This window comes from Plenodomus lingam (assembly GCF_022343315.1).
Source record: "Plenodomus lingam strain CAN1 chromosome Unknown contig_21, whole genome shotgun sequence".
Taxonomy (NCBI): domain Eukaryota; kingdom Fungi; phylum Ascomycota; class Dothideomycetes; order Pleosporales; family Leptosphaeriaceae; genus Plenodomus; species Plenodomus lingam.
Genome location: NW_027093938.1, coordinates 127,789 through 144,723, shown reverse-complemented (window position 1 = coordinate 144,723; position 16,935 = coordinate 127,789). Strand labels below are relative to the sequence as shown.

Below are 16,935 nucleotides of genomic sequence, written 5' to 3'. Positions count from 1 at the left end.
TGGAGGGAGCCAAGGGTTACATATGGACCTACCACGATGCCGATCTGAGCTCTTGGGAATATCTAGACGTTATCGCTCCCGGCTTCATCACCACCGCGACCCAAGGACCTTTACCTACTACCTACAGCAAGCAGCATCATGTCTCCCAAGATCAAGGATGATCACCGCCCACCCCCAGCCTACTTCCCGACCTCTGCTGATTCTCCCTTACACCCGCCCATCGAGCTATACAACAAACTTCGTAAGTTGACTCAAGGGCAGCTCATAAAAACCCAAGACTTTGTCATTCCGCCACGTTCAGGCCGCGCCTGGACCGTTCCTTCCGGTTGCCTTTTCCGTCTCTCTACGCCTGCAGGCCCCCAGGTAGGCGACTTGAACATCTGGAATGCAAATGATCCTCGAGAGAGATTTTGGGCTGCGAGAACAAGGCAGTTGCAGGGGAGTCATGTCAAGGAAGGGGATAGACTGTGGAGTTGCTTGCCTTTTATGAGGCCTTTGTGTGGGATAGTGAGGGATGGATGCGAGATCAAGGATGGAGAGGGTGATGGAAAAAATGGTGGGCGAGAGGAGACTAGGGATGAGAGGGGAGGCGTGACCAAGTGGGGAGGAAGATGTCATGATCTGTTGGGGACGAGGTGTGATCCTTATGGTGGGTTTTCATCTTCTTTTGTACCAAATCTACCCTCTTTTTTTCCTTGATGAATGGGCCACGGTGGACCACAGCAGCTGATAGAGAGTATCCAGTCAACAACATGCTAAGTGGGACGACTTACGACTACCACTGCCACTCTAATCTAACACGCGCCATTCTGCCCCACGGACTCACTGAATTTGACGTCCACGACGTGCTGAATGTGTTCCAAGTCACCGGTCTCGACTCCCAAGGCCGCTATTTCATGGAGCACAGTCCTGCCACAGAAGACAGTTTCCTAGACTTCTTTGCAGAGCAGGATTTGCTGTGTGCGTTGAGCACATGTCCGGGTGGGGATTTGAGCGCATGGGGGTGGCATCAGGCAGACGAGGGAGCGGGGAAGGAGGGGGGTGAGGAGAAACGGGATATGAAGAGTACGTGTAGACCGATCAAGGTGGAGGTTTTTGAGCTGGAGAAGAGTGTTAGGGAGGAGGTACTCAAAGAGTGGAAGAGGCCTGAGAGAAGCGGGTACAAGGGGATGCATGGAATGGAGATTCCCCTGGGAGAGGACTAAATCACAATGACCTCATGTTCATCCTGATCTGAATTTGCAAGAGAGCAACAGTGCCAAGTCCTAGAACCCTTCTCTACAGGGTACATACCATAACATAGGAACTACAAACCAGGATTAAAAAAAGCCTAAAATTGGATCTTATACTATACGTTGAGTTAAGATCTGTCTACGCTCAATGTGTTCACCCTGGAAGTTACCCCTCTCAGCTAGCGTCTTTTCCAGCCTCGGTACAATTCCTCATCGATACCTTCTACTCAGTCTTAACGTCAGTCCCCGAGGTTGGGAGCTCCACTGCAGAGCAACGTCTACAAAGCAACAATCATCTACAGCTGGTTTCTATTGCTTGCTTGTGTTTGTATTTATTTGATATTAGTATTCATACCCAGCCCACAAGCTTCAACCTTGACTACTTTGTAAAGACATGGCCTCTGCAGCATCTGATGTCCAGCTCCAGGACTTTGCAAACATCTTCAGCCTCAAGGGCAAAGTCGCGGTCGTGAGTGGTGGCTCACGCGGGCTAGGTCTACACGCTGCGTCTGGGTAGATGCCCATGTTCATACTTGCGATCCATCATCCTGACAGAACCCAGTCTCCTCCAAGCAGGCTGCTCTAAAGTCTTCATAACCAGCCGGAAAGCCAGCGCTTGCAACGAAGCGGTCGCGGCCCTCAACGCGCTTCAAAACAAGCAGCCGGGCGCAAAGGCCTACTCTATTCCCGCCGACTCCTCCAAGATCAGCGAGATTGAACGTCTGGTGAAAGAAGTGGAGCAGCACACAGATCACGTGGACATATTGTTTGCGAACGCGGGAGCAACGTGGGGATCGTATTTTGATCAAGTGGATGAAAAGAATGGCTGGGACAAGGTCATGGATCTGAATGTCAAGGGCGTGTTTTTCACCATCCAAAAGCATGTATACCGGGATGATTGACATGTTAGGGGAGGGGCTAACAATGCGACAGGTTCGCACCACTACTTGAAAAGAGGGCTTCCGTAGAGGACCCATCTCGCGTCATCGTCACCGGCAGTGTAGCAGGTATTGGGACTGGCTCATCGGGAGAGTCTGGCGCCTACTCCTATGCTGCTTCAAAGGCTGCCGTGTTGCACCTTGCCCGCAACCTGGCCGTCGAACTCGGTCCTCGCCACATTCTCGTCAACAGCATTGCGCCTGGCTTTTTTATGAGTAAGATGGCCGCAGTGCTTATGGAGAGGGCTGGGGGTGTAGAGGCTCTGAACAAAGGCAGCCCCAACGGGAGAACGGGAAAGCCAGAGGATATTGCCGCTGCAGTTGTCTTCCTCAGCTCAAGGGCGGGTAGTCATGTCAACGGGGACACCATTGTGCTTGACGGCGGGAAGATACATGGGTCCAATAAACTGTGAGCTCTACCGGGATAGAGGGGAGAGGCTAGGTAGTGTTTGTTGCTCGGCCTGAGTTCTCCATGTGTACATGGGCGTAGAGCGCGGACATTTTGTGTAGCTGCCGCTTTGACCTTGCAATGATCCATGTTCTGTAAAACAACGAGGCCTGTGAGATGAATGAATGCTTGGTTGTCCGACAAGACTTGCACGAATAGGTGGAGGAAATGCCAAGCTGTTCAAGTGAACAGTCTTGGCATGCCCTTGGTCGCATCGGTGCCAAGCCATGGTCTGTGTTCTTTCGCCACACATTGAAAACACCCTCCCGGGGCCCACGAGAGGAGACCAACACGAATGACAGGATTACATGAAAGATGTAGTATGTTTGTACCTGACAGTACACCAGTCAGGCACACCAAGGCCGACGTTGCCTCAGATTCTGACGCAGACTTTTTCCAAGCACCCAAGCACCGAAGATGAAGATGTGCAAAAGATCAATCCTTGGTCCAGGACCGACGCGGGTTGATCCTTGTCGTTGGTTGAAGGGGGCAGGGCTATGCTATGTGCGCAGGCGAACGGCAGCGGAAAATATTGCCTTCACTTGTTCATTGCCACGGTCTGTGTTGTGCAGTGAGTACGGAGGTACCTCTCCCTATGTACTGGTACTTTACTATCGAGGCAGACAATAGCAGGCGGCATCGAACGGCTTCCTGTCGGCATGCAACGAAGACGGTCAGCCCCCAGTCATGCGCTCAAAGTCCGGGTCCGCAGGGCAGAAGAGTCGGCCCTGCCTTGCAGCCAAGCAGAGGCAAAGGGGGGCCGCCGTCAACTTTGGCGTCCAGGGTGGCTACAGGATTATTGTGTACCTTACTTTGTAGCTTTCTCGACATCCCATCGGCAGACTTCCTGAGGCGGCGGAAGTTACCGAAGCGCCAGGGGCCACGCAATCACCAGTCTCCAGAGTTTAGGCTCGTAGATCCTGAATTGGGTCCGGGCAGCTCAGGGCCATGCAAAAAAAGGACACGACATCAATCCAATACTCGGAGACCGGCATTGCACCTCGCCTAGGTAACTTGTCGTCCATAGGCCGCACAAGCGACGAAGTACAAGATGTCCAGATTCCAAGTCGACCAGGCCAGAGTACTCTATTGACCATTGAGCATTATCGCCCGACGCCGTCGCATCTATGCGGATCGACGAGTGTCTGACCGATGGATGTCATGGGTGGACTACGACCAGTTCGCTCGTGCGGACGCCAAAACCTGTACATTGACCGCGTGTTGAAACATGGCAATGTTCCTGAGACGCCCGCCAACGCCCCAAACGGCACCAGATCCGCGAGCTGAACATCGGGCAGCTGTCAGATCTGAGTGGCGACCAAAGCACCCGTGGTCTAGAAAGGCGGTTCGGCAGTTGAGAAGATAATCGCCCCATAGCGACCAGGTTCCTGGTCATATCAAGCCGTCAACGCGAGCAATCGTGTCCAGGAGGACATGGAATGGCGGGAAAGAATGCTACGCCAAGATTCTAGCCTCTTGCATCAGGCTGCGAGCTACCGTGTAGAAAGTGACTATATTGTAAGGCTTCATCGAATCTGTGGGGCCACCCGGACGGGCTCGGACACGCGCTGCGACGTGGGGAAAGCACGTTTTTCAGGCGGTGCCACACAAGTTGACGGCACGGCAAAAAGCATGGGTGGAGTCTGTCTTGCTGGTGGCAGACTCTCAGCTGGTTGCCACAGTAAACGTTCCAGGTCTCCTATTCCTGAACTTCATCTTCGTATTGTAGTACTCTACTGTGTGTACTCTAACAGTCCGCAGTTTCAAAACATCACCCGTCTTGCCAATTACATGACATGCTCCGATAGGTAAATCGAGCGACTTCGTATGCGAAGACAGACACGCACCCCATGGTACATTTCTACATGTCAAAATCTGACTACCACATCTGTGGTGGCTCGCAACATCATCCTATACGTCTCTAGCAGGATGCATACAGCGTGGCTAATGCTGATCCAGTATTATTCCCTGCATTGGGATATCGTGCAATTGCTTATAAACAAATTCACTGGTGCCTTGATGGGATGAGCTTTCTGAAGCTGCTGCTGCCATGTCCTACAACTTAAGAGAATGCCCGTCTTGCAGGCTCTCAACAGCGAGATTTCATGCTGGCCACTTGGTATTGACGAATAGGGATCCTTCCGCAGTGCGTGTTTGCAGATTCCACATGCACCGACACCCCTGTCCCTGTCTGTCCATCCAATCCGTACCTTGAAAACGCATTAGGAGTTGCCATGTGGACCTTTTGATATCGAGGCTGTACATTGCTCACCTCCGAGACTCTAGCACCGGTGCTGGCGTCGAGCAAGGTGTGCCGCCTACCATACATCCCATGCTTTTCAAGCCAGCCGTCCGGATCTACATCCGACATGGCGACGGAGCTTCCAGCCCGCTCTTTTAGCAGATCGCTTGGAGGGTTTCGCCTACTCGCGGGGGTGCTGCATATGGTATGTACCTACCGTACTTCACGATTGGGCAGGACTCACGGGGCACAAGCTTGCTGCTGTGTCGTGGCAGATATCGGCCCAGCCGTGAGCTGACAAAAAGTACTCCGAACACCATCATGGCGCCTTGATCGCAACACAGTGACAGTATCATTCCATGTGTGTTTCCTCAAATCACCCAATCTTTTCCCCCGTGGTACGATTCGGTTGAGTCAGTCTCATGATGGAATTGAGCCAGCCCCCACGCAATATGAATCTGTTTCTTGTCTCCATCAGGCAACTCTTCTAGATCGCAACATCTCCCGTGGAGGAGGGTAGAGTAGCTTGCCAATTATCAGTGTTGCTCGTTTTAGGAATCATCCGATATGGAACGGGGGTTGCTATGAAGTGGCGAATTAGTCTTGGTGTGTTCCGCCTCCCCACAGTGTATGCCAGACGACTTATTGTGCTGTGTACATGCATCGCAAGTCTGGCTGCGCTGATTAACGGTGCAGCATTACAATTCCATCAGGGAAAGCCCACGTTTTGGCATACACACATACCTTTGCTTGTAAGAGTAAAAACCTTAGCGGCTCATCGCCGAACTCTGGCCGCGTTTACTCAATTCATGGCAGACCCTGGCCATCTCAAGACACCCTTCATTTCCAGTCTAGCCGCGGAGTAATAACAGCCTGGTACCCGAAGATCTTCTCACAAATTCGTAAGCTTTGTGTAAGCAGGCTCGTTCTTGACCAATCTCTTGTTTGTCACCTTTGGCACCCGTGTACAGGCGTAGGTAGTGTTGGCGACACTTGCTGGACGAACAGGGTACACCCGATCAGCACGCTTCTTAGTCTTGCTACCCGAATTACTTGACTTTGCGCCCTCGGATCATCCGCTTGGACGGGTGGCCATCCTAGTTGTCCACACCCTGTGGTTCTCGTGCACCTGCAAACCAAGCACAACGAGCCTTCTACGCCAATCGTTACCTACCCGTAGATCCTCGCATGGACTGGCGCGACAAGCAATGCAAATAGCTGAACATCTCCGAACGGTGTCGTACTCGGTTGCTGCCGAGAATCACCTGTCATTCTCATCCACATGTTACGGTGTGCTTGGGCGACGCTCCCTTCTTACTACGCATAGTCTCCGCTTTGCACGTCGACTTCCTACGAATTCTAGTCGTCATACACAGTCATGAATCCTTCCCCACCAGGATCGAGTGGAAGCCCTTCTGGAAGCATGATACCGCCACCGCATGGGTTTACAGTCGCAGCTCATCCATCAGCTGGTGCCGCCACACTCACTGCTCCAACTTTACCGCAAGTGGGCTCGAAGTCCCCTACTTATTCGACGAACTCCTACAGCCACTCTACCTCCTCGAGTATAGCTTCTGGAAGCATTCCTGACGTACAGTCTTATGATAGTCCTGCGCCAAGCGTAGCTCCTGGTCAGATCTCGTCTGCTAGTCTCAATGCACAAAAAAGAGCCTATCGTCAACGAAGAAAAGATCCGTCATGCGATGCTTGTAGGGAAAGAAAAGTCAAGGTTAGTTCAGTTAAGAGACGATTTGTGTACCATTATTGGCTTGCCTAATTATCTTCCCAAATTCTTTTTCTTCGGGTGTGTTTGCAAAGATATATTGCGGGTACCAATTGCACGCATTTGCGTACAATATCTCTCAGGAGCGAAAACTGGGCGATTCACAGCGTTCGAACGCAACCAAAAGTTCAGGATAGAGTGGCTATGTTGAATCATCAGTGGACTTGCTGACTGAATTGCTAGTGTGATGCAACTGAGACCTCAGCTTGTTCAGAATGTTCAAGCCGCAACCACAAGTGTCAGTTCACAAAAGAAACGAACCGTCGAATGTCTTCCATTAAGTAAGCGGTAAGTTGCACAGCCGGAGATCCGTCACTGACATTCGTATAGACAGGTGCAGGATCTTCAAAGCCAGATTGCCGAGCTGACGCAGGCAAATTGTCAGCTTCGAACAAAGATCCCTGATACAGAGACTCTGGATATGGAGAGAACAGAGATGAAGCGTCGCCATTCTGGTGCTCAGATGGTTATTGCACCTGCAGTTCATCGCGCACCAAAGCCTCACCTCAACAACTTTGAGCATGTTCGCAAGAATATTCAGAAGTATGCACAGGATCTCTTCGATACACCTTTTAAGCTTCGCACCTGTCGCGCTCAGCCACAAGCCTCAAGAGTACCCGAACTTCCTCCTCGTGCAGACTTTGCATACCTGTCCCGAGCCTACCTCGACTGTATTCACCCCTGGCATCCTGTTTTACACTGGCCAAAATTCGAACACGACGTAAATGAAGTTTATGCATCAGGGACTCTCAGCCGCTCCTCGCCCGAATGGATCGGCCTGTTCTTCGCAGTGTTAGCGTGTGGCAGTTTACAGCTTGACAATCAGATTGATCACGGTCCGAAGTCGTGTTCTAGAGGCGCAGAATGCTTTCATATCGCCAGCAAAGTTCTGACGCCATGGCCGCAAGATCCTACGGTAGCCTATGCGCAGGCTGCATTATTGCTCAGTATATATGCCACCGAGCAAAACATGAAGATGGTCGGATCTATGTGGCTTGCTTCTGCAGTCAGAGTTGCGCAGGAACTACAACTAAACGTCGAGAGTGATTCTGTATTACCGGTGGAAGACGAAACGAGGCGTAGATTGTGGTGGGTGATCTATATGCGCGACAGGTAAAACTTGCATGTACCAGACGCAGACACTCGCTGACGCGGACTCCAATAGAGCAACGGCTCTCGATTCGAACAGACCAGCCTTGATTCACGATCACGATTGTGCCGTTCCACTACCCTCTTCTCTAGAACATCCCGAAACACAAAAACACAACCTGTGCCGCTCTCATGCAGATACACCATTGTATACTGCGTTTGTGGCTATCATCGAAATTTTGCAAATGTATAGCAGCCTGCTTCAGACACTGCGATCAAGTGTGGTCGATCATCAGGCTTTGCGCAGTCACGATGAACAGTTCCGCTCCAGCATGTCGCTTCTGCCTGAAGCATACCGCCCCGGCTCGAATGCCGTGTTCGAGGTTACGGCGATACCCACCGTCTTTACGATACTCACAGCACAGTTTCACCTCTATCGGCGTAACATGACAATTCTCTGTCATCCAAAAGAGCGAACTGAAGCCCTGGATCGGTGCGTTGCTGTAGCGAAGGACACTGCGAAATACATCTCTAGAGCGCTGCACAATCCATCACGACCAGAGGCTGAAAAGACTTGGCACTCAAGAGTTGCGCCCATCGCAAGCAACATGGTATGCCTACATTTGTGGCGATGTATCCTGACTCTATGTCTTCGGGGTGAGTACGATGCAGCACTGATGTGTCTTCACCTCTCGGCGACCATTGGAAACGCCCGTAAAATCAACAACGCTTGTGGGAGACATATGGCGTTCTTTATATACCAGATATTGGACCGTATGCACAAGTACACGAACCAGTCACCGCCTTTAGATCACGACGAGGAACTACTTGCTTATGCCAGCGGCGATGCTCAGGGAAGCATTGAGCATTCATGGGTCTGGACAAGAGCCAATGTGAGCTCCAAGACCTCGCCCCAGGTATCACCATGCAGCAGCACGAGACACCAAGCATTCGATGAAACGATGCATGATGCACTGCCTCTACGAGGGTCTCCCACCTCGGTCGAACACACCTCTGAAGTATGGAACGACTGGAGAAGACTCGAGTCAGCGATACGACAATTGATGGAGCAGAGTCGAGCAAGAACATCCCAGACACCGAACTATTACCTCCCTCCACACAATCCGGTGAAGCGAGTGCAGCTTGCACACGAGGATCGCTTGCCACCAAAGCCTGGTAACAATTCTACAAGCACTCCCTCGAATGCAAGCCGCATAAGCATAGCGAACATAATATGACCAGGAAGGAACAAGAGTAGGATTCAGAATATTAAGGAATCCACTTGCAGAGCCCATGATACGAGGAACAGGGTCTCACCGAAGAGTTTGATGAATTGTATACGCGTATTCTTCCAGCGTGGGATGAAATCTATCTTGCAGGCTGGCTGCTCTTCCTCCTGACAAGTGCTTGGGTGTGGCTCCTAGTCTCCGTGGTAACCGGCCAAAGGCTTGTTGTATTGACAGAACAAGATCGGTGACAGGAGAGGAGGAGGCGCGATGCCAGAGAAAGTAATCGAGATGCGGATACCCAAAGATGGCCTGCAATGAAATGATAAGAACCGCGAAGCAGTAATTGTATGTCAGAGTGTTGCCATACTAGAGAAGGCAGGGGATGCCACGAGAGAGTAGGCTAGCTGGTTGTCCTGAATCGCAGCATCGAGTCTGCTCGGCAAACAACCTCGCGTACGATAGGGGCCGGCAATGTTAGCACGCAAGGGACAGATGAATTGTTAAGAAGATTTAGTCGGGGTGTACGGTGTTCTTGCGTCTTAGCTCGGGTGTGTTGATCTTGGATGTGTAATGTGTAGTTTTGTCTGAGACTTGTTATGCCCCATGAGGTCGTTCTCCAGGCTGCAAATGAAGAGTCTTGCGGCGCGTCTCGCATCCAAAATAGCAAAGAGCACTTGTAGATGGTTCTGCCGCCAAATGTTCATTGTGCACGCGCAGGACTTGGCTACAGCAGACTAGGTTCGTGCCGCAGGCTCCTCCCGCAGGGAATTGAGTTCAACTATACGATTGTCCAATCGGCAACGACCCAGAAACGCATCCCACTGTACTTGGGTGAGGGCTAAACACCAACCCAACGCTAATCTCAGTAGCCTACTTACATGGCTGGGCCTGATGAGCTGGCTGTACTTGGCATCAGATCTGCTGGAACCTGGGTGTTCTCCGATCGCCTGACTGGTCACAGGTCCATGGCAGCAAGTAGTATAGCCAATAAGAAATGGACAATCGCCAGGCAGAAGAATCAAAGACATGATGCCGCTATGTAGAAAAGCTGATCAATCTCCAGCACAAAGTACAACGACTCTTCAACTTCTGCCTAGGTGCAAGAAGCGAGGATTGAAAGTATTGCCCAATGCAGCCTAGCGTTGTGAAAGACGGTGTGAAGAACGGCCCGATCGTGGCGAGGAAAACAAGCTTTGGAGAGAAATGCTTAGCCTATGGTCCGTGCTAGCCAACCAATCAGCAGCCATCGGAGCTAACCCACCTCGGCTTACCCCGCCATGACACCGCCAGTTTGGCGTGATCAGTCATCTCCCGGCCTTCAATTCATTCTGCCTCTGCAAAAGTACCTACCTTCGACTGCCTATACAGTTCCTGCAGGTACAGTAGCTTCACAGTGCAAACAAGTCGCCTCTGTGCACTAGCAGCATCGTCTGGACACGTACTTGAGACGCGTACGGCGACGGGCGTGTCGGCGACAGGGCGGCGATGCGGCTGACCATGCTGTTGAGCCGTGCCAGCTGCATGCACTCGCGTACGTGTGGTACCTATGGCTAGCCAGATACACTCAAGCTATGATGTAATTGTTGACGTGGTTGGCGTGGTATGGTTATCAGACTAGGTGGCATTTATAATGCACCACAACGCTGTAAGGCAAGCTGGTTGGCGTGCAGCTACTGTTGTCGGTCGGTCGACGTAATCTGAGGCAGTGATGCGTGATATAAACACGACCTTCTCCCGCGTCTTACCGAGCTTAATCGTAGCTACCTTGCGCGCTCTCTCTCTCTCTCTCTCTCTCTCTCTCTCTCTCTCTCTGCCCACATCAAACTTCAACCCACTCATTCAAGCAGCCAATTGTCCCAAAGCGTAAATATGGTGCACATTAACCGCGTGGCGACGGCTAAAGAGGTCGAGGCTGAAAAGACAACATTCGAGCCCATCCCAAACACCAATGGTATTGATTTGACGCCAGAGGACGACGCTGAAGACTTCACTGCGACCGTGTACGGCAGCAAGTATGCCGCCGAGGACCTTCCCAGACACGAAATGCCGGTATGAATCATCGTTCCCACGCTATGATTGACTGCACGCCTGACTGACACTGTCAGGAACGTGAGATGCCCGCCCAAGTGTACGTTAATTCCTGTCCTTCGCGAAAGCTCTACATGGCGGATGAAGGAGGGGCTGACCACGCATCCCAGCGCATACCGCATGATCAAGGACGACCTCACCCTGGATGGCACCCCAACACTCAACTTGGCATCCTTTGTCACAACATACATGGTAGGGAAATGAGCTATGCAAAGTGCTTTCGCATAGTATATTCTGACTATGAGGAAGGAAGACGAGGCCGAGAAGCTCATGGTGTATGTACTTACCTTACAGTTCTACTCAAGTACATGGCTGACAACTCACTGTAGCGACGCATTCTCCAAAAACTTTATTGATTACGAAGAATACCCCGTCAGCGCCGACATCCAGAACCGTGTGTCCACACCATGCAATCATAATGCGCCCTCTGGCGGTGACTAAACGTACCCAGGATGTGTCTCCATGATTGCCAAACTCTTCCACGCACCTTCACACGAAGATGCCAACACCATTGGTACATCCACCATTGGATCTTCAGAGGCAATCATGGTCCGTCAAACCAGCGAAATGATCTGCTGCGCTGGGGTGCTGACATTGTACAGCTCGGTGTTCTTGCCATGAAGAAGCGCTGGCAGAACAGGCGCAAGGCCGAGGGCAAGCCATATGATAAGCCAAACATGATTATGAACTCGGCTGTACAAGTCTGTTGGGAGGTGAGTACCTCGAAACCGACACAAAACTCTATCATCATACTTCAACCCCAATATACTAAGTGACAACAGAAAGCGTGTCGTTACTTTGATGTCGAGGAGAAGTACGTATACTGCACGACTGAGCGATATGTAATCGACCCAAAGGAAGCAGTTGATCTCTGCGACGAGAATACCATTGGAATCTGTGAGTCTCGTCCCATTTTACCTTGTTCAATTTGGTCTTGATGCCCCTAGGTGCCATCCTCGGCACAACCTACACCGGCGAGTACGAAGACATCAAAGCCATCAACGATCTCCTCGTCGAGCGCAATATCGATGTTGATATCCACGTCGACGCTGCCTCTGGTGGCTTCGTTGCGCCATTCGTGAATCCTGGTCTTTTATGGGACTTCCGACTACCCAAAGTAACATCCATCAATGTGTCTGGTCACAAGTATGGACTCGTATACCCCGGTGTTGGGTGGGTTATCTGGCGCGATCCCAAGTATCTGCCCCAAGAACTCGTGTTCAACATCAACTACCTCGGTGCTGATCAAGCTTCGTTCACGCTCAATTTCTCGCGTGGTGCTAGCCAGATCATTGGGCAATACTATCAACTCATCCGTCTTGGAAAGCGCGGCTACAGGCGGATTATGCTGAACCTGACGAGGACTTCGGATTACCTGGCCACAAATCTCGAGGCGCTAGGTTTCATCATCATGAGCCAGAGGAGTGGTGATGGCTTGCCCCTGGTAGCGTGCCGAATCGATGAAGATCTTGGGAAGGAGTATGACGAGTTTGCTATGTAAGTCCACGTTCCGTCTCCTCATGTCATGCCATAGTCATTAGGCATCTATAGACTGACGAAACTAGTGCTCATCAACTCCGTGAACGTGGTTGGGTCGTTCCAGCTTACACCATGGCTCCCCACTCTGAGAAGATGAAGATGCTGCGTGTCGTCGTGCGCGAAGACTTTACCAAGTCTCGTTGTGACGCATTGTTGGCCGACTTCAAGTTGGCGCTACAGACGCTTGACAAGCTTGACGCAAAGAAGATCCAGGAGCACAAAGAGTACGTTGGCCATCCGCGATCAAGCGAAAAGTGAACCTCGAGGAACTTGCGTTAACATGACTTTTAGACACCAGTTCGCCATGCGGCGTCGATCGACCATTGTCAGCCCCATTTTCAAGAAGGTGGCGTCTGACATCTTTGACGAAGACCATAGCTTGCAAGCAAAAACGGGTAAGACGCACGCGGTGTGCTAAAATACTGAACTATCCATGAGATGAGAGCTGTCGAGGGTGTTTCGGCAGGCTTACAGTCGACATCGTAGACATAAAGAATATAAATATGCGACACAGAGCACAGATAGAATAAATTTGTCTGAATTGGACGTCTGTGATGACCCATCATTCTTCTTGAGAGCATTTTCGATTATATAGTGTAAGATGTGAAGAGAGAAGAGACATTGAACTGTTCATGCAAACGTTGTACGTATTCTACCACAATTTATGGAGTGGGGAAGGGGATGGGAAAGGCGTTTGAATAGATGGAGTAGTCATTCCTCCTCCCTCTCGATAGTCAAGGAAATAGGCGGATGGTAGAGTACTTAATGATTGTGCTTATTATACAGTCAGCAAATCTAGGTAGCTGAATCTAGCGTTCGGAGTGCGCTGAACTGTTACGTCATCTCATTCCCCTCACCCACGCCCAAACCACCGCCAGCGGCATACCACGGCGACAGCAGCGACTTCGCATGCAATCTTATTGAGAGCATGCGATACATATCCCTAGAGTTATCAGCCCACCAATTGATGCTCCCGAGACGATTGGCAAGATGCCCAGTCTCGTGCGGAAGCTGCTCATCGTCGCTGTCGCCGACGGGCTGATATTGCAGCCAAGTGCAGCCAAACACCACCAGACTCCCTCAACAAAGCAGGCTATCAAGATCGATTGGAAGGGAAATATTGGGCCTCAAATTGGGGACAGGAGCGATGGAGAAGATGTGTCTATATCGCAGGAAGCCCACGGCATCATCGGTACCTTTTTCCCGCGCCCTGTCTTACGCCAACCACATTGCGATGACAGACGTACGAAGGGTCGATGCTGACGCGCATTCATCAGGTCTTCTCCAAGTTGCGAACTCGCGCTTTCTCATTTCGATATGCGATCGCGAACCAGCCGCCCAGATCCGTGGCAAATTCGTTTACAAAATCACACAAGTTGCCCTCATCCCTCTTTCATCGCAAGCCGAAGCCAACAAAGCCATTGCTAGTGCTCAAGATCAGCTGAAGAAAAGCAACCGATTTTCGACAACTGGAGCTGATGAGAGTGATGGCGAGAGTGGGGAAGACGCGCCCAGCGTGACTGACTCGCTGCTCGACGAGGATGCGCCGGTTACCACAAAGGGTACGGATATGGTGACTGGGCAGAAGGGCGATCGAGACGAGCAGCAAAAGACCACTGTGGCCGAAGATGTGATGCAGCGCAAAGGCGTCTATGGTAGATTTGCAGATAAATGGTTCTCTCGCAAAGGATGGGGCGCCGATAACAGGCGCCTGCAGGGTCTGAGTTCGGAGGAGGATCTGCGGTCGAGGAACGTACCAAAGAACGTGGAATCGGTTATGGCGGACCAGCCAACCGCGCCTACAAATCCTGATGTGATATCAAGCGATGATAGGAACCTCTTAGACCCCATCAGTCCCAGCGCGATCCCACAGGCGCCGGGTGCAGAAAAGGATGCAACGACGCTTGCGTTGCTCCCCAAGATTTTGCAGACCACCAACATGTACTTTTCTTCGGGCAACTTTTTCTTCTCGTACGACTATGATATCTCGCATGGTATCGGGAAGCAGACACTCAGCTCTCATTTACCTCTCTTCAAACAATTTGATCCGTTGGTATGTTGTACACCACTTCAACAGAGTCCCGGGACTGACCAGTCAATAGTTCTTCTGGAACCAGCATATCATCTCGCCATTCATTGATGCAGGTCAGCACTCTTTCGTCCTTCCCATTATGCAAGGCTTTGTCGGCCAGAGGCTTTTCAACATAAAGACTGGAGATGCCGATGCCAGCTTGGTCCTGGATTCCACGGTGAGCCCGGATGACATCCAACTACAGGCGTGGCATGAGAAGCAGAAGGATGCAGACAAACCGGAGGAATTGCTCATATCTCAGTCCTCAATTCCAGACAATAAAGACTTCTCACTGGTACTTATTTCTCGAAGATCGACAAAGCGAGCAGGTTTGCGTTATTTGCGTCGGGGAACAGATGATGAGGGCTGCACAGCGAACAGTGTTGAGTCGGAACAAATCTTATCGGCGCCTACATGGAGTACAACCCATGACAAAATCTTCTCCTTCACACAATATCGTGGCTCAATTCCGCTATTCTTCTCTCAATCGCCCTATAGCTTGAAACCACAAGTCAATACCTGGGGGTCTTTTGAGACGAACGCGGGGGCATTCAAGCGACATTTCATCGAGCTAGCTTCTCGCTATGGCAATATCCACTGCGCTTCACTCATCGACAAGCATGGAAACGAAGCCAAGATTGGAGAACTGTACGAAAAACACGCAAAGGCTCTCAACGATAACGGTGGCCTTGATGGAAAGGGCAAAAAGCTTGGCTTCGAATGGTTTGACTTTCACAACGTGTGCCGTGGCATGCGCTTCGAGAATGTCTCAAAATTGATGGAGTCTATTGAGCCATTTATGAAGTCTGCGAGTTGGGTAGAGATTGCACATGACGAAGTTGTGAGGGAACAAACCGGTGTCCTGCGTACGAATTGCATGGACTGTCTCGATCGCACCAACGTAGTCCAATCTGCATGTGCTAGAACAGCGCTGGAGGCCCAGCTATCTGCAGGCAACTACAACATCGATCTGCAGCACGATCCCAGCACATCTTGGTTCAACACACTATGGGCCGATAACGGCGATGCCATCTCGCGCCAATACGCTGGCACTGCAGCACTAAAGGGAGATTTTACGCGCACACGTAAACGCCAGTTCACTGGTGCTTTGACCGATTTTGGCCTCACGCTCACTCGATACTACAACAATATCGTGAACGATTACTTCACCCAAGCTGTTATCGATCATCTCCTCGGCACCGCCACAGACACCATCTTTGCCGAGTTTGAAGCCGACATGAAGAGTTCAGACTACTTCATAGATGTGCGCAAGGTACGACAGCAAGCCATCGATCGTTGCGCCGGCATTGTAATCGAAGACCATGACGAGGACTTGACACATGGCTGGACCTTGAGTGTCCCGACATCGGTAAATCAGGTTAAAACGGCCAGTTTTGAAGAAGCAATATTGCTTCTCACCAACAAAGCCCTATACTTCTGCAGACTGGACTGGGGGACTGAGAAAGTGCGAGAATTCGAGCGCATTCGATTGGAAGACATCCAAGGGATAATGCGCGGAGTCTACATTACCTCAACACTTGCCCAACGACACATGGACACGGACAAAAATGTCGGCTTCATCATTCGGTACCGTGCTGATAGAGCTGGTACATTGGTGCGGCGTAATACTAGGGCACTGGATGCGAGTAGTACGGAAGATACGCCCAATGAGCCTCCTGCAAAGGCGGAACAAAAACAAGGTGATATTAGTACAGGCCGCTTCCTCGCTTTCAAAGGCTTGCCACCTCTGGGTAGCTCATCGGGGTCGTCAGCCCCAGAAAGTGAGGGACAAGTCGTGAAATCAATATGTGATGAGATTGTACGCGCTGCTAATAGGATAGCAAAGGAAACCCAGGCAAATAACGTGGATGGTGATGGTAAGGAGCGGTCGCTCGAGGTTGAAGAAAAGGACATTATTAGCTTGTCGGATGCTAGGAAGACGACCACCTATCTAGAGCAGTTGGAGTACTCGCTAAAGAAGCTAGTATGGGGTTAGGTACTATGAAGATTTATGTTGCTTGATGCTAAGAAGGTTACTAAGCATCTTGATAATATAGTAAAGCGTTTATATAGGGCTTTAATAGAAATGTAAATAATTATAATATGAATATAATACGCTAAAGCCCTTTATAGGCTTTGTCTAGAGGGCCTTAGAGTCTTGGCTACGTAGGTAGGGCTAGCTTAGGAAGCAAATCAGCAGTTCCCTGTAATAAACAGCGATACTTAGCTATTAAGTTACTTTAAAGAAATCATCTAGACCAAATTCTAGACAAAAC

General features: G+C 50.8%; 6 protein-coding genes across 6 annotated transcripts; all 6 read left to right on the top strand.

Moving 5' to 3' along the window:
* Nucleotides 1-127: 127 nt before the first annotated feature.
* Nucleotides 128-1,205, top strand: IAQ61_004994 (uncharacterized protein; the record flags this gene model as incomplete). The annotated part of the gene is made up of 2 exons (XM_066096582.1): nucleotides 128-649; nucleotides 745-1,205. Exons 1-2 carry the CDS (start codon nucleotides 139-141, stop codon nucleotides 1,203-1,205), a joined length of 972 nt encoding a protein of 323 aa, XP_065953277.1. The 5' UTR covers nucleotides 128-138.
* Nucleotides 1,206-1,416: 211 nt separating this feature from the next.
* On the top strand, nucleotides 1,417-2,583 carry IAQ61_004993 (uncharacterized protein; the record flags this gene model as incomplete). Its single annotated transcript, XM_066096581.1, has 3 exons — nucleotides 1,417-1,745; nucleotides 1,795-2,112; nucleotides 2,166-2,583. The coding sequence occupies exons 1-3, from the start codon at nucleotides 1,627-1,629 to the stop codon at nucleotides 2,581-2,583; spliced, it is 855 nt and encodes a 284-aa protein (XP_065953276.1). The 5' UTR covers nucleotides 1,417-1,626.
* Nucleotides 2,584-3,566: 983 nt separating this feature from the next.
* Nucleotides 3,567-3,767, top strand: IAQ61_004992 (uncharacterized protein; the record flags this gene model as incomplete). Its single annotated transcript, XM_066096580.1, has 1 exon — nucleotides 3,567-3,767. The coding sequence occupies one exon, from the start codon at nucleotides 3,567-3,569 to the stop codon at nucleotides 3,765-3,767; it is 201 nt and encodes a 66-aa protein (XP_065953275.1).
* A 1,506-nt stretch (nucleotides 3,768-5,273) lies between these two features.
* On the top strand, nucleotides 5,274-9,720 carry IAQ61_004991 (uncharacterized protein). Its single transcript, XM_066096579.1, has 4 exons — nucleotides 5,274-6,589; nucleotides 6,827-6,924; nucleotides 6,974-7,756; nucleotides 7,809-9,720. The coding sequence occupies exons 1-4, from the start codon at nucleotides 6,239-6,241 to the stop codon at nucleotides 8,968-8,970; spliced, it is 2,394 nt and encodes a 797-aa protein (XP_065953274.1). The 5' UTR covers nucleotides 5,274-6,238; the 3' UTR covers nucleotides 8,971-9,720.
* A 1,110-nt stretch (nucleotides 9,721-10,830) lies between these two features.
* Nucleotides 10,831-13,006, top strand: IAQ61_004990 (uncharacterized protein; the record flags this gene model as incomplete). Its single annotated transcript, XM_066096578.1, has 11 exons — nucleotides 10,831-11,010; nucleotides 11,067-11,089; nucleotides 11,160-11,241; nucleotides 11,299-11,324; nucleotides 11,379-11,443; nucleotides 11,501-11,598; nucleotides 11,652-11,762; nucleotides 11,832-11,946; nucleotides 11,997-12,546; nucleotides 12,615-12,812; nucleotides 12,880-13,006. The coding sequence occupies 11 exons, from the start codon at nucleotides 10,831-10,833 to the stop codon at nucleotides 13,004-13,006; spliced, it is 1,575 nt and encodes a 524-aa protein (XP_065953273.1).
* Nucleotides 13,007-13,452: 446 nt separating this feature from the next.
* On the top strand, nucleotides 13,453-16,748 carry IAQ61_004989 (uncharacterized protein). The gene is made up of 3 exons (XM_066096577.1): nucleotides 13,453-13,780; nucleotides 13,866-14,641; nucleotides 14,691-16,748. Exons 1-3 carry the CDS (start codon nucleotides 13,579-13,581, stop codon nucleotides 16,653-16,655), a joined length of 2,943 nt encoding a protein of 980 aa, XP_065953272.1. The 5' UTR covers nucleotides 13,453-13,578; the 3' UTR covers nucleotides 16,656-16,748.
* Nucleotides 16,749-16,935: the final 187 nt, after the last annotated feature.